This window comes from Chroicocephalus ridibundus, chromosome 3 (genome assembly GCF_963924245.1).
Source record: "Chroicocephalus ridibundus chromosome 3, bChrRid1.1, whole genome shotgun sequence".
Lineage (NCBI taxonomy): Eukaryota > Metazoa > Chordata > Aves > Charadriiformes > Laridae > Chroicocephalus > Chroicocephalus ridibundus.
Window position 1 is genome coordinate 66,121,430 of NC_086286.1, and position 16,851 is coordinate 66,138,280.

General features: G+C 39.5%; 1 protein-coding gene across 1 annotated transcript in view; it reads right to left on the bottom strand.

The window, feature by feature from the left end:
- The window catches only part of PDE7B (phosphodiesterase 7B), a 179,836-nt gene extending 166,293 nt beyond the window's left edge, over positions 1–13,543 (bottom strand). Inside the window, exons 1-2 of the mRNA XM_063329534.1 lie at positions 13,430–13,543; positions 13,176–13,290 (exon numbers count right to left, since the gene is read on the bottom strand). Coding sequence (XP_063185604.1) covers positions 13,176–13,196 — 21 coding nt within the window. The 5' untranslated portion in view covers positions 13,197–13,290; positions 13,430–13,543. The remainder of the gene's footprint in view (positions 1–13,175; positions 13,291–13,429) is intronic.
- Positions 13,544–16,851: the final 3,308 nt, after the last annotated feature.

Here is a 16,851-nt window from a genome sequence, read left to right on the forward strand (position 1 = left end):
ATAAAAGAGGAGAGCGGGATTTTTCTTATCAGACTCAGATATAAACTGAATACAAAATTTGGAAACAATACTACTTTCTTTATGTAACATGTACAACCCTCTTCCATGTATGAAAGATTACCACAAAGCCTAGCAGACTTCTCCTTGCATGCATAAGAAGGGAATTTGGATTATATCTACATTTTCTGTACCGTGCAGTTTTTTAGGACCCCTTGACAGGCTAAACGTCCAGTCATAAATCTGATCTCTCATCTTGTGAGTTTCTGTTAGACCCTAATTTTTTTTCCATGTCTGTGTGTAATAACTCACAAACAATTAATAATTAGAATTTTTTATACCGTTATACAATTCAGAAGGATATACAAATATTTAAAATCCACACATATATTCTGTCAGTTTTCCAAAACAACCATTGAATAAATATTTTATAGAATTTCCCAAAATTTTATAATAATTGAGTAATCAATTGCTGGTACTCTGAACTGGTATTGTCAAGACCTGCAGAAACATTGGAATTCGGTCAGTATTCACACACTCCGATATGCAAAACTACTCACATGATTAAATACATTGTTAGACATCTAAAACATTCAGAGTATTTAAAATCACCATTCTCCATATGAAAAAGAATTCATGGCCATATTATTGTTCTATTATTATTATTCTGGAATAAATAAATTCTCAAAGAATGTGTGAATGGTCCAGATATTCGTATGTAGTGAGACGTCACAGGGTGAATGAGGAAGGTTAATAAGTGTTCTGGAGTAAATAAATAATAATCCTCATTGCTTCTTGATTCTAAAGGTCAAATCTTTAAGTTTCCAACACTCCTCTCGGGTTTTTTTTACTCCCACATCCTCAAGAGGGAATACTTTCTAGCACTGCATAAACTAGGTCTATAGTATCTATTATATGTGACTTGTCTCAATTATTCTCTTTTAAACATGGAATGATTTCTTTGAAAAATTGGAAGAAATATATCTTGTACTTGGAAAGGGAAGTGTTGAGGAGGATGATAATCCTCAGTTTCTTAGCAGCTCAGTCTGAAATTTTGCAGAGATGTCTCCTATACAAACAATCTTTACCCTGATGCTGGAGACAGCCTGTACGTCACCAGAATCATGTGGTCAACCATTGCAAAGAAATCTGTGCAAAGCTGGACCCAAGCCCTTGAGTACCACTGCTGTTGGACAGATTAAATATTTCTATGGGCATCCATCGTAGAAATGCTGGAGGTCAAAAGACCAAGACTTGATGGAAACAAGGAAAAATAGAGATGAAACAGACCTAGTATTACTAATTTTATAGCCAGTGTTTGTCCTGGTTTGAGGATAAATGTTGGATGGAGGAAGGTGCATTATTGCAGACATTTAAGGTGGCAAGATACAGTGCAATTTCTCCCTGTCATTCTCTGTATCCACCCTTTCCCGTTTCTTCCTCCTCCGCCCTTTCGCTCACTCTCAGCCCACACCCTGCCCACACACAATGCAAAGCAGAGATGAGGCTTTTGGGTCACGGACGACAAATTCTCAGGGGGAAATTCTGGTTGGAGCCACACAGCCTTGGATGTGGCCAGCGACACTGAGGAAAGGTGCCCCTTTAGCAGAGCAATGGGATCAGACGATGGGAGTGCCTATAGGGAACATAGCTGCGGGGTATGTAAATTTTCCACCCCTGCCTGCTGCAAGGAGCCTGTGCTTTGGGTTCAGCAGGAGGCGGGTATAGTTTGCACTCAGTGTGCACATGGTAGGTGAACTGACCCCCTAATTTTTATTGTTTTTTTTTTTTTTAAAAAACCAAATAGGTGCTTGAAGTCATTCTATTCTCAGTTTAGGAAGAACTCCAAATCCCTAAGATACAGAGCAATTTTCCATAACAAACTGTTTCTTTTATGAAATGGCAAATTTCCATAGTAGAAGACTCTGTCAACATAAACTGCTTGTACAAATGTTTGGTTCTTCTGCAGTCAAATAACCAGATTCATGCACAGAAAACAGAACACCTAAATATTAAACAGTAAATAATTTCTGAGTTAATAAAAAAATAATTTTCTGAGTTAGAAAATCTGGAGTGACAGAAGCTTGAATCTCCAACTTTTAAAAGATATATATGCACAGATAAGAGAAGCCATTTCCAAAAACTAGCCTTTCATACATTTATGTTTCCTGAGTTTCTATCTGTGGGGAATAGAGATGTCTTACTTAAATGAGTCTTTCTAATCTGACTAATGTGTTACATACTACACTTTCATCCTCTGCTGGTACTGTGGCACACTTTGCAACATAGAGCAATAGCCTTAAATAATCTCTTAGCTCAATACAATTTTTCCTAGGTTAGCATTTCATTTGGTATGAGTCTGAACATGATATCATGTTCCTATCTGGGATCCAAAGTCTCCAAGACCATCTCTGTTGCCTTTCTCCCTTTCAGTCTGTTATCAATCATAACCAGAAATGTTTCTGAAGTTTTGTGATAGTCGAGGATATACCTTCCCTTCATGCCTCCCTTAAGATGATGCATCGACTTCCTGTGATGATCTACTCAGAGTTCAGAAGGACAGTGGAGTTGTAACGGTCCAAAATCATAAGACAAAAGATTCTCTTTCCTTTCATATTTCACTTTTTTTGAAATTAGTTAGCTATAAAATTCGTTATCCCTAAACGTAGTAATAAGATAAGTCAATTTTCTGGTCTTTGGTTTTTCTACTCTCTAAAGAAAAAAGGAGAATTTAAAAAAAAAGTGAGGAAAGAAAAAAATAGGAAATTTTTAGAAATAGCAAGCAGCTGCTGTGAATGTAATATAAAATATGGACAGGAGAGTAAATACTGCATTAAGCAAAAGCTCAAGAGTTTAAGGAAAAAGAAAACACTTACGTCTATGAGTTTGAGAAAATAATTTTGTATTTCTGAACAGTGGCAGATGTAAAATGTTTGCCCTAGCATGCATCCTCCAGTTCTTCTACAGAGCAGAGGGTGGGCTGAAGATAACTCTGCCTCTCTTAGCGAACTGCAAATAGCATTAATTTTATTTTTAATAGAAATTAACATTATAATAAAATTATAATCAGTAACTGTTTGGCTATTTCTAGCATTACAATGCACAACCCTTTTGAAAACTCTGGCCTACCCTTTTGTTGAAATCTACCATTGCACAGCTGATGTGACATATTTGACGTTTTGATTTTTAAAAGTTCTGAGAATCTCACGCAGTGAAGCCAATGTGGGGTACTCCAGCAAGGCACAGATTTGAAAATGAGCTCCCCAAAACATTCTAAAGAAGTGGATAATTTTGCAAATTCTGAATATGGTCCTTAAAAGAATCTTCATTTAGAGGAAAAGTTTTGGAGTGACAAAGTCAAACTAAAACTTTGTTTCTATGCCTCTATTTGTAAAAATAATAATTGCAAAGCCTCTTTTAAAACCCCCCAACTTTTTCTTTAGTCATCAACATATTCAGAAACATTCCCTTTCTAAATTATAGTTTTCATTAATGTATCCTTTTATACCAGGCTCTTCTAGAACAGTGGATGCCATTGCATGAACGAAGCATGAAAAATGTCTTACCATTTCTTATACCATACACGATAACGCCCAACTTAGGTTGACTCAGCCTCATGTCTGCCTGGGCTAAGAACGAGGCCATTCCCTTTTACATGACTGACTTTCCAATGAGTTCCTCTTCCAGCCCAGGGGGACTGCAGGAACACTACCGGCGGTTCATGGGCAAGACGCAGAGGAACATTAATTAGTACACCACCTTTGTGCTCAGCAAGTACTTGACTCTGAAAGACAGTGAGGGCAATTTATGGGACCAGCTGAAAATTACACTACCACTGGTGATTTTGGTAGAAATATCTAGTGGTGGACTGACTCTTCGTAAAAGCTTCCCTGATCTCCTTGCTGCTGAAATCTACAGGTATCCTATGCCTCAGAACCACCCTGTCGCTTTCTACAGTGCAGAATATTTGTGGCCAGCACAGACAAATCTGTAGGGTGACAAATGTGAGGGTAGAATATGTTGAGTCTCATCTCCCAACAAGAACCACAAGCGCAACTGTGTTGGCAGTGTCAGTCATATTTGACTTTTTAATGTAAATCAGCTGAAACAATTTTTTCCCTCTGCTGCACTCAAGTGGCACTTGTCTGCAGAATTCAGTGGTATCACGACTGAGATCCCAGTTTGCCACAGAGGCTGGCTTACAGTAGTGACTTTATAAATTAATTATTGTCTCCCATATTTGCAACATGGTCAAGAACTCCCTGGTTTGTTCAGAGGCATTAGATTTGCTCATGTTGAACTTAATAAAGTGTAAAACAGTTTAGGTAATGAAGAAGTTGTTAACATCACATTGTGACTAATTTTCTGCCTGCTACGAGGCGAAACAGCATCAGTTCCTGTGCCAGAACCTATAAATCAGTGTGGTGAAAAGGTAATTTTTAGACAAGTGTTCTGAGGAGAAAACGAGGATCACAGAGAGTCAAAAAGGGGAAATGCCCCTTTAATAAAATCTTTCAGAAAATGTCTCTAGAAATTGAGTAGCTCAGAGGCTTTTGAAGTTCTCCTAAAAACAGAGCTGAAGGTCAACTGTCAAAGTACTGTCAACAGATGACAGTTAAAGGGTGGCTCCACAGCTCTGAGACCTCTCTGCTAATTGTTTTCTACATTTTAAACATCAGCACTTTGGGAGACTTTTTTAGAGAATAGTTTGTTTATTTGCAAACTAATTTTCATCAGCTATCATAGAAGCTGCAATGCCAAACACAGATCGACATTAAATGCTTTTTGCCTTATTCTTTTGTGAAATGTGAAATAGTTTTTACTAATACTTAGAAAGCAACAGAAGTCAGCTCAGGCTTGTTCACATTAGCAGTAAACAGGATTAGCCAAGTGAAGCTTTGCATGTTTTTAAACTAAATTGTGAATACCAGTTTAAAGGTTCTAATATAGTGAGACCAAGCTGCAGTCACATATTAGGAGGTCCAGATGAATGTAAGGCTGTCCCTCAAGAGGCTTTCTGATCATCTGACATGTCTAAGCATCATAATCCTCCCTTTCTCACATTATTTGATTTAAAATAACGCTTGCTATGGTGTTTAAGCAAAAAATAAATAAAAAAAAAACCAAACAGAATCCCACACGCCTTTACTCTGCTCCCTAAAGGGAAGAAGAATACATCTGTGGCGCACGTGCAAGCCTCTTTTTAAAGCAAGTGTATTTCGCAGATGAAAAACTGCAACCACGACAAGAAACCACTACAAGAAATTCTTAACACAAAGAAATAATCTCTTTAGCATTATATAGTTATCACATAAATGAAGTATGGAGTGCTGTTATTTTTTTCACTTATTTCCACAATAAGAAACAAGGGTAGTACTAGGCCTATTGGGGAGGAGGGTGAGAAGAGAATTGCTGAAAAATTTGGAATTCAAGGCTTCAGCAGCCTTTGAGCTTTCAATTCAGGTGCTATAAAATAAAAAGATCTAAGCAGACTTTTCAAAAAGGTCACTGGATTGGAACCAGATTTTCAGTCACCTCTGCCTGCTAGCAGGCACCCAAAGCAAGCAACCGTGTTTCAGTTCTCACAGGCAAGTTGGGAATTCTGTACTAGCGGTGAGATTTTTTTTCCCTCAAAACATACGTGGGTTTTCCTCTTAAAATCAACAATTTTTTGGAACAAAAAAGTTGTTTGGGAGAAGGTATGCATTAGGACAAAACATCCATTAGAAAGGTTTTTCAGGTTCGGGACAGAACTCCTGGAGCTGCAGGTGGAGATCTGCCTGAAATAACCTTTGTGGTCCACTTCAGCAGTGGAGGAGCTCTGGTTGCACGCTGGGGCTCAGCATGGGGCAGCGGGCTGTGGGGTCCGTCCCCCAGGCCCTGCGAAGACAGAGTTCAACCCCTGGGGGACACTGCAGTGGTAATCCACCCGAAGAAAACCAACACAAGCAGAGAGGGAACTCGAACGTTTTTCTCCCATACCCTCTTGAGAGCACTAACCACAGGCTGCTGGCTACTCCTGTCTGAGGTAGAATGGGAAAACGTTTCCCAGGCAAGCTCTCGTCCACTGCAATTTTTCAGATCTGGCCATTTCACTTAGAGACTAAAGTGAATTCGAGCTTTTTTGAAAGCTTGACCAATTCTATCAGCTTTGATGATGATATATAGCACGAGCTTCATTCAACGTCCTCATGTTCACTGTTTTTTGTTACCATACTATTACAGAGGTTATATTTTGGTGGCGGTTATTATTATTATAGATATAGTTTTGTGGTTCAAGGTGACAGGATGTTACAGCCTTACTACATGAAAAATATCTTGTGATACAAGGCAGTACATGTTAGTCTCTAAACAAAATTACCGTTTCCCTGTTATTCCTCAGCTTTTACAATTATTACTTACAGCTGTGTCATTGAAGCAGATCACGGTCTATACTGAAAACAAGTGAGATCTGCCCCCTCTGTATTACAAATACATATACTTTTGCAGATGTTAGCACATAATCTAAAAATTAACTGTGAGGTTGTGATTTCAAATAAAATCTGGTATTTTTTTTTTTCTCCGTGAGAAAAGGAAGGAGAGAAAGGAGGTTTAGAAGGTGGTGGAAGGGAAAGAATGCATCGCAGCTTCTGCAGAGGCATCAAAAGCAGCCTGATGGTACTGCAATGCTGAGGAAGTTGTGGAAAACTGGTATGAAAGAAGTATGGTGAAATGCTAATGAGCCTAAAATTTGGTCTAACTCGTGAAGAGGAGGAGTGTTTACAAGACCTGAAAGCTCAGTGTATCTGATTTTTCACAGATATAAATTGATGGCATCCTATTAATCTGCGTGGAACCATGCCATTTTGCACTCACACACCAATCCAGCTTTGAGTCTTCTTTTTATCTTTCAGTCGTTCTGCTTTTTAAAGCAGTCCTACAAAAACAAAGCAACAGCGCACCTGAGGAATTTTCTTGGTGAGGAAATACATTCCAGTTTTATCTTTCTAGCTGGCACTTACAGTTCTTCAAGAAAATGAAGCTTTTTTTAATAACAGCATTTTAGAATTTGGAAAGTATACTTTCAGTATAGCAGTTGTCTCTCTACAGTATAGTATTTTCCACTTTATTTAGTTTTGTAAGGGCATTTTCAAGAGTGTTTTTTTAATAACAGTGTCCTCAGATCTGCTAAAGCAGAAAGCAACTCACTGTCCTCCCAAGCCTTGAACAGGCAAAGCTCCTTCTGCTCTTTTGCTGATGTGTGCAAGTTCTCCTTTATTAATCAGGACTAATTATTATTTTCCTGGCTGTCTTACAGCCTTCTAATGACCATATTGATTAAACTGGAGATACCCTGCCTAATTAAATTTATGATGGCCGTTCTGATGCCACTTGAACATTGTTATTAATAGAGACTCAGATATTATGGCAGTGTGCAAAACAGAAATGCCTATGAATAAGTAAAACAGAGCCAAGTCATACCCCAACACTGAAAACAGAAAGGGGCAGTAGCCTGTTTCAACATGGTTGTCAGTTAACACAAAGCCAGAAGCATACTTTTCTCCATGAAGACTGCGTGCATCTGCTTTTCTCTCTCGCTGGGTGTCTATGTGAGATCTTCTTCTCCTTCCCAGGAGCCTGGTACGCAGCAAGCCCTCATTCTACCTAACCTTCTTGGAGGTTTAAAGCCAAGTGTAAGTGGCAAGTTGAGGGAAAGGGCAAACCCAAACCTCAGGTGCTGCCCATATTTAGTGCACTTTAGCGTGCAGCCGCATAGACAGGGGAAGCTCACATCACTGCTACACCCTCGGTTTATGGTGGAAACTGGTGAACTGGAAACTACAGAAATATTAAGCAGATGCTGTCCTCTGGGGCTGCCTAAGCAGAGGTCCTAGTTCTTGTTCTAAACTAGGATCATCACATATAAAGGGAAAAATAGCTACAGCCTTTGGATGACTGCTGAATGCTTGGGAAAGTCCTACGGCATTTCATTTCTAAAGCACCTGGGAATTGTCACCCCTCTTTCCAAGGGATGAGTCTGTGCACAGAGATGGTAGCTCTGCCACCCCAGACAAGCCCCAGAGCTTAGCCAGTCCTCACAAGCACTGTAGGAAGTGTGCTATGGCAAAAAGGTTGGGTAGGGGGAAAGAAAGGGAATAAGAACGTAGAGACCACAGACCCTTCCTTTCAGAAGGAATAAAGGGTAATTTCCAAAGGGAATAGAAGTGATTACATGGTAGCTCAATATCATCCTCCAGGAGTTGTCTAGTTGAAGTTGAGGTTTCTTAATTTCACTTTTACAGATGTATATTTCTCTGAGCCATCTCCGAGTTGCTGCATATTCAGTCAAAACATGCCTACCTCCCGCTTTATTCTTGACAGATAATGATCGTCCTTTCCAAAACATCTTTCCTACATCCAGATGGGTTAGTATCATAGACTGCTATGAAAAACCATATAGAGGTCCTGAGAGCATACAGGTCCTGAGAGCAGTTGCCCCACACATGTGGTTTTTTGCCTCTGTGACAATTAGCTAAACTTGTTTTGATGGGAGATTTTGTGCCCTAATTTTAAAAACCTTACACTGCCGGTATAAACACACGCCATAGTGAGATATTAGTTGGTGAGTTTTCTCATACCAGAAATTTTTGTGGGTAACTACTATAAACCTACCAGCTACAGAAAAAAAATACCTCTGCAACTATCTTCTTCTAAATATTTGTTTCTTATTTTTAAAATAACCTACTCGAAGAAAAATAAATCTTGCTGTTTGTGTCTGCGTGCAATTCTTCTTTAGCTAAACTATAACAAATTCGCCTCTGTGTGCAACTGGGAGAACCCTAACTGCTCATTCCCACCTATTAAGAGGGAGAGATCATCATCTATGTTTATCCATCCAGGCAAACTGGATGTCTTATTTGGCTGGATAGTGAGCTAGCAGGAGCATATCATATACCACCATAAGACTATGTGGCTTAAATAAGTAACTAAACTGAGTTCTCATCCATCCTCACTCACAGCTCCCACAGGGAGGAAGAAAATCAAACTAAATAGGGCCCTTTCATTAGTTTAATTTCTGTAGTTCAACACTGTTTACATGATAAACTGATAGCTATAGATTTTTCACTTTCTAAGAACAGAGCAAGTGAAAAAAGTATATCACAATTACAGCACCAGTGGTCTGCAGACACCACACTATTAAATGTATGCAAAAGAAATGTGTAAATCATTTGGCTGCTGTTTTTTAAGAATTGTGTCTGCCCCAAACTTTTCACTTACTGTTTTGCCACTGAAGTCTAGCTTCTGGAACTGCTCTCTGCTCTATCAGATCTGGCTCTGATTTGTTAATTTTCTACTTCAGAACTGGAGGCTTTACAACAGATAGATAGATATCGCCAGCCCAGATCTGAGCACTCTGAACCACAGTCTGTTACAGGAAAACAGAAATGATAAGTTCGGAGCTTCAAATGCTGTTTTCTAATGCAATTTTCTTGGAATGGTACTGTAGTAAGAATAATAGTAAAAATAAAACTAAAAAGCGCTCTAAACAATTTTCAGGAAGATCCAGAAGAATTCTTTTTGCTAAAAAATCTTTCAGAAGTTGACTTTGCATTTTAAATGCCTATGAATTAATTAAATAAATTGTCTTCAATACAACAAATACATTTTATCTCTCTAGTATTTACGCAAAGCTAATACTTCAGACCTGACAAATTCCTGCTACTATCAGAAGACGCATTATTTGATTTCCTCTCATTTACTGTGAAACCACAGAAAAAGGTTACCAGCCACCCTTGTCTGATTGCATATATGGTGCCCAGCTTTGTGGCCCAGCTTTTCAGCTACCATTGTTCATCTTTAGCTGCCTAAATTGACGCACCTTATGTTGGCCAGAGAAAGAAAAAGCATCAGAACTTCAGAACTGCTTTTGGACATTTAGGCTGCACGTCTATGTGTCCCAGTGCCCTCAGGGTATAAATGCTAAATAACATCAGTTCCACATCCCGAAGCTTGTGACTGAAAAGTGCAATTTTCACACTAGATGTAAAGCCAATGTTTCACTGAATGTATAAAAACTGATGCCCCTGCAAGGGTAAGCGTGTTTTCTGGCCGAGGAACAAGAAAAATGAATGCTATAATTCCAACACAGAGCGTCCCATCTTCCACCCAACACGGATGTGGGAAGAGAAATACTGAGCCATCATCTCGTTACAAAACACTTAATTTTGTTCTGGCAGCTGGTAGGACCCCAGCTGTCCCTTTCACTTTCACCCCGTGACAAACACATGGAGCACTGTAATAGTTTCAAGCACGAAAATGAAGAAAAGATGAACAATAGTGAGTTGCTAAGAGTGCTCATTTATGTGGGATGTCTTCCTGGCTGCCCCAAATGGCTTGTTTCTCTGTTAGCCCAACTGCATCAAGAGCTTTTGGCTTGATTACAGGACAGATGAGGTCTTAAATATTTCTTATGATTAAATAAAGAGGTATCAGATTTTAGTCTGTTGACAGTAACGGTTTGGTTAGTGAGCATTTCTGCTTCATACAGCTTCTGTAAAGGAAATTACCAGTACAAGAAATGGTTTTTCCCCATGACACTGAAAAATTGCAAGAAAACCATATATACGTCACAAAATATCGATTTTCAGACTGTTTCCCATTAAAATATGCTTTAACTATTGGTAGAAAAATCATGGGGTGAGTGAAAAGGAATTACATATGATTGAATGTCTCAATTATACTTCCTAATAGCAACGAAGACACTGGAAAACCAGTCCACTTCAATGACCTACCTAGAGGTCTGGTAAGGGCAAGCAGAGGGCTGGGTTTCAGAAGGGAAAAGGGGGGAAGGGGAGGAAACAGCTGCTGTTATAATGGTATATTTACATACTAGTTTACAGAATTAAACATTTCACAATTTAAAAAAGTGATCTGCAACACATTGGATCAGACTCAGCAGAGTATGCCTTACTCTGCTGGAATCACTACAACTTTACCGGTGACCACCCTTGTCCCTACGGAACCCTACGGAAATAAGCTCTGTATGAGCAGCCATTCATATCCCATGAAACTTCTGCAATACAGACTTTTTTTGGAGATAATGTGACTGCAAATATCAGTAAACTTTTCATCCACTGCAGAGGCCAACCTTAAATTGTATTTTGTTCTTGATGCTGAATTGAGAATGTTCAGAGAAAGCATTGCAGATAAACTTCCATTACTAAAGTAGAAAAACGGTGTCATTTCCTCATCTGAAGTCCACTTAGCATATTTACTATTAGTATCAACAGTAGTAGTTGCTACAAACCACAGATACATCAAAATGTAGATTACAGAGCTTAAAAACTAAGCTTCTCTAAAAAATGTCTATCAAAAGAAGTGAATAATTTAATTCTAGGAAATTATTGCAAACAAATGTCTTACAGATTGTCTTTTGGAAACTTCGTTATCTTCATGTAGTTACAGGGTTGTTCCTTACAGAACAGGCTATAGCCCCTCTAGACTGAGGCTTCCCCTTAGTCAAATTTACTAATTAATCATCTAACAAAAACTATACTAACATTTGTAAACTTGGGGCTCGGGAAGGAGTGATTTAGTTTTGGAAAACAGCTGGCAGTTCATGTAATGAGACTTTGAGGGGGGGAATGGGCAGGACCGAATGGCATGGAGATTACAGAATAACAGTTCAACTAACGAAGCTTGACTTTGGGTAGTTGGCTGACATGAAAAAAAATATCGCCTCAAGTACCTCCAAAGAGACGGGGCACTAAAGAGTTTATCTGTGACAAGCCTCTTTGTTTCTGCAGCCGTCAGTGAAGATACAGCAAAGGAAATGGAGGAGCTGCAGTTATGCATTTGCAATACACAAAGTCCTTGTTTTCCCACCAGGCACTGCAGACTAGCAATTGTCCATTCACAGCACATATCACATCCTCTGCATTTCAGAGCTAATATTTTTGCAGTCCTTAAGCTGGCATGCTTCAGTCTAGCGGAGTTAATTTTTGTAACCCTTTGAGGTGCCTTGCATGAGGTAGGTGTGCTCGTGTTCTGCAATTTGTTATATGAATTGTTTTTTCAGGTATCATTTTTAAAGTTAAACTGAAAGATTCTCAAATTGCAGAGGGTTTTTATCTACAGCAACATCTCAAACAGAGCTGTAAAAAGTCTCGTTTCACAAATTGGGAAAAAATGAAGATTGCCGGCCGTTGAGCATACCTGTATATTAATCCAATTAACAATAGAAATTGTCTGTGTTAGCTGAAATTATTAAGATCACTCGAACACACACACACAAACTCTGACAAGTGGCTCCTCCTCTTGTATTTTAGAATCACACTCCTGAAAACAATGTTAGTTTTATGCTAGCAGTTGCTTTCGTTTCCTGCAGCACACACTGCTCACTGTAATGCTGCAATACTCATTCAAGTCAGATCACTAGCTCAAATACGAACTGAACCTATATGCCGTCAAACAGACGTCAGGCTACATGACTTCAGCTTCCAAGCAAATTTCCACTTTTTTCTGTTTAAGTAGCAAAAGCTATCCGAAAACTGGTGTTGATATAAGACGATCAGCTCCCACCCTTCCCGCTGAGGATCTGCTTATAAGTCAAATTGCAGGCTGCTTCTTAATTTTGAACTTCTGAACCCAAATGAAATAAAGCAATCTTAGCATGTAGAAAAAAAAATAATAATAATAAAAAAAGATGTGGTACATGCAGACCTAAAAATGAGGCTGATGTTGTGTTCTGCTTGATCTGTTTATTTCCAAGTCTTTCTCTCTCAGCTCTAACTCTCAGACAAACTCGCAGCCCCCTCAGGATAAGGACGAGTTTCTGCTTTCTTCTCCCTTCATCTAAGCCAGCCAAGTCCCAGGTCTCCTCTCCTGCCACAGAGCAGTAGGAAAAGATATAGGAAAAGCAATCACATTTTCCTCAGTGGGGTCAGAAAGGATTACAAGAACAGCTTCTTTCTGCAATCTCCTTTTGCCATCAAATGGTTAAATCAACATAAGTTAAAATTCTCATCTAGTTTGAATAAAGAGAAAAAGGGAGGAAATTCAAAAACCGGTTGCTGTAGTAACAATCACCAGTAAAAATCTTTTCCACCAAATAATAGTATTATCTCCCTCTCCCCCTCACAATTTTAGTTCCCCTTCAAAAATAATCATGCTGCCTCTTTTAGATTTGCTGTACATACCTCAACCATTAAACAAGACATTTAACCATAGTGGCAGTTCTGTGACCTTTGAATGCCGTGAAATCTCTAAGCGGTGCAGCTTGTTCATGAAGACTTGTACTGCAGAATCCAGCAACTGCATCCAGGATTAGGAATAGAATTAAGTAACAACAGCAAACAAAAATAAAAATAAAATTAAAAAAAAAAAAAAAAAAAAAAAAGAAAAGCAAAAAAGGAAACCTCCCCAAGTCCCCCAACCCAGCCAACAAAACCACCTTAAGAAGCGAAAAGACTCGGGAAGAGAGTGCACTTTTCTGCCAGTGTGAGTGTGAGGGCTGGGGTAGAGCTGAGCTTGCTGCAGTCTGCCTGCCTGCCTGCCTGCGTTCGCCAGCCGAAGGCCGTGCCGGGCTGGGAGGTGCTGTCACCCGCCACGGGCGCGGGAGAGCAGACCAATCCGCGGCCGCACTCGCAGCTCCGCCGAGCGAAGCCTTTGCTGTTTGTGTTTCCTCATTTCGGGAGTGACGTCAAAGGGTTTAGTTTTTCCTCTGCATGTGCTATTAATTTTAAGGGACTGCTATGGGAAGAATGTGGCAGTGATTTAGGCAGGCTCCCCTACTCGAAAGAAACCAGAGTCATAATTTATCTGTCCTGGATGTAGTTTAGGAATATTTTATAATGAGAGGTACCAGAAAGATCCCAAATCTCCTCACAAAATGGGGAAAGGCTATAAATATGCTTATACGTATTGACGTGTTCTTAAATATACCAAATATATTTCCAGTGAGCACTGTTATCTATATGGGTTGTGGTGCAAAATCAGACCTGAGTCTGCCCTTGCTCTGAAGTAAATCAGGAACTGCTTCTCTAAACTCAGTGGTGTCACACCAGTGTAAACCTGGCGAAAGAGATAAGACTGAGACTACTGTACACATCCCTTTATCAGTCAGCACTAGCTAGACTGCAAATTAGCAAACTTCTTTCATTACCGTGTCAGTCACCCATGCAGTCACCCTTAAGGTCTGCTGCTCCGGGCAAACACCCGTTCCACCAGCAGATCACAGCCCAGCCGTGCTCACCTACGAGCTCTGCTGTCGACCACCACACAGGGCTTTATTTCACACCAAAGTCCACATCAAAAGGGAAGAGGCAATAGTAAAGCCTGGCTTCCTGTAGCACGGCATCTTTATCAACAGAGAAGCTATGCAGCTGAAGCTTCAAAAAACAAGTAACCTATGTCAAGGTCAATTAGCATGGGCGACAGAGGCCACAACAGCACAAGATAACTGATAGGAGTTAAGTTGACAACGATAACTGTTTATAGTTATCCTCATAATTTTAATTTTATTGATTTGGTCTTCTAGGGATACCTTTCAAAGAGATTGGTTTACGAGGCACAGTTCATTCCTAAAAAGCCTTAACAGCCTAACATTTAATTTTAAAACGCATATGAGCGCTTTTGAAAGTGGATAGGCTGGCAGCTATTGAGAAAGAAATTTCTCAATGATCCACGGAACAGGTACAGAAGTAGTAGAAGTAATAGGAGCTTCTCCACGACCACCAACCGATGTTACCGTAATGTTACTCCAGAGAGGCCAAAATAGTTAATGATTTTTTTCTCACTGGAAAGTCAGCCTGTGCTATCACTGCTAATGTAATCAGCTTCAGCAACAAATGCAAGGGGTTATGGTGCTGTAAATGCTGGAATAACATATTAAAAAGTATTAAATAAGTTAGAGATTTACAAAATCAATTAGAGCTCATTAAGTTCATCTGACTGTACTTAGAGAACTCTATGAAGCAATCTGGAATGCATAAATAGGAATATTATTTGTAGTACACAGAAAACCATCACGTTGACCTTCACTCAGCATTGGTGAGGAGGCAGCTGAGTATTGCACTTGTGGAATTGCAGTTCGGGGACCAGTTTTTGGGAATGTCAGTTCAAAATGATATAGGTTCCACTGAGAATGATCTGGAGTCTGTGATAAAAGGCTGAGACTGACATTGTTTAGCCCAAAAAAGGAGAGTTGGTAAGAATTATTAACAATATAAAAGGTACATTTACCTAACCCCCCCCGCAAAAACCGCCAATACTAGAGTTTATTCTTTGGCTTAGAGACATTATCTGGCCTTTAAACTCTTTTACAGCCTTCATGACAACATAGCTGCATCTGACTTGGTAGCAAGTCTCCAACTGTGTTTGGGGAAGTGACTAGGGCAATGCTCAAACTCTGTTAGGGCCTGTTCTTAAGAACATGACATTGTAGGTAACCAGGGTCCACTGTTCGGGCCTGTGTTCTGCATTTGTTTATTTTACAGTTTGCAAGGAAGAAGGAAATAACTTTTTCTCCATATTCATTGTGGCTAGAACAAGTAAACTGCAGCAGAGGAAAGTTGTTTGACATAGAAAAATCTAAAGGTAGGAGAGTGGAGTGCTGCAAAAGATAGGCTGTGATACTTTGCAGTGTCCTATTACTGGCTATTTTTAAAAGTATGGCTAGGCAACCATCTTTTATGAGCAGTTTTGATATAGGTAATCCTACTTTGGAGTACAGAGGTAAGAGCAGGAGATTTCTGAATGTCTATTCCAATCCCATTTCTCATGTTTTCTGCATTTTAGCATTAATCTTATTGATAATATGACACCGTGTTTCATGAATTAGGGTCCTGGTGCATTCAGGTTCTGCACAAAGTCTTAGATAGGTATTGTCTGGCACCTAAAGAAGCTAGACGTTACTTCAGCCACCGGGAATCATGTGGCCTTCTGACAATAAGTGGTCACTGTGGTTTTTGTGACGTAGATGCCTCTTGGGTGAAAAGATGGAGAGGCCTAGAAGCACTTTCTATTTAGAAGCAGTTTCTATTTAGACAAAGATAATCTCAAATGAGTACATGCATGTAAGGATGGGAAAGAGAATGCGTGGCTGTGAAGAGCGTTACAAGGAAGACCTTGGTTTCCTCAGCATAATCACGTACTTCCGTGATGGGGTGGAAAGGACTACTGAGAAGAAATGGGCTCCATCTAACAAAGACAGAAGGAAAAGCTTTAGCATAGATTTGCTAATCTGATCAGATACGCGCTAAAATACGCTGTCAGGCTGGTGTCATGAGTATCCAAATAAATGTGACCACAGTGGCCTAGACAAAAAGGCTGAAAAAAGTAAAATTCCATGATTCCTTAGAAAATGTCATTGTAGGAAGAAGGAGGAAGCAAACCAACTGATGTCCAGCCTAGATGTCTCTATACTGATGTAAAATACATTGAAAATAATAGAAGAAACTGGAAAACTTAATGCAAGATTAAAATTACAAGTTAATTAACATAACACAAACTTGGTAGGGTACGGTCATGTGAATATGTGACTGGAATACTAATATTGAAGAGCACAGCTTGTTCAGGAACAACAGGAGGGAACAAGGTGAAGGAGATTACACCACATATCTCACTCAGATATTCAGAATGCAGCAGGAAACACGTATTGAAGTCTGAATGATAATACAAAGGAAAAAACATATAGGCATTGTTGGGGGATCTGCTGCAGATCCGGTTAGATCAAGTGGATAAATCTTTTTGTTAGCAATTAGCAGGATTGTCTGAAAGCACAGAACTTGGCCATAATGGGAGATTTTAATCATGCAGCTCTTGGAAATCTCTTGCACATGATGGAATGGAGGGCACTGTGCATGGACAGGCAAA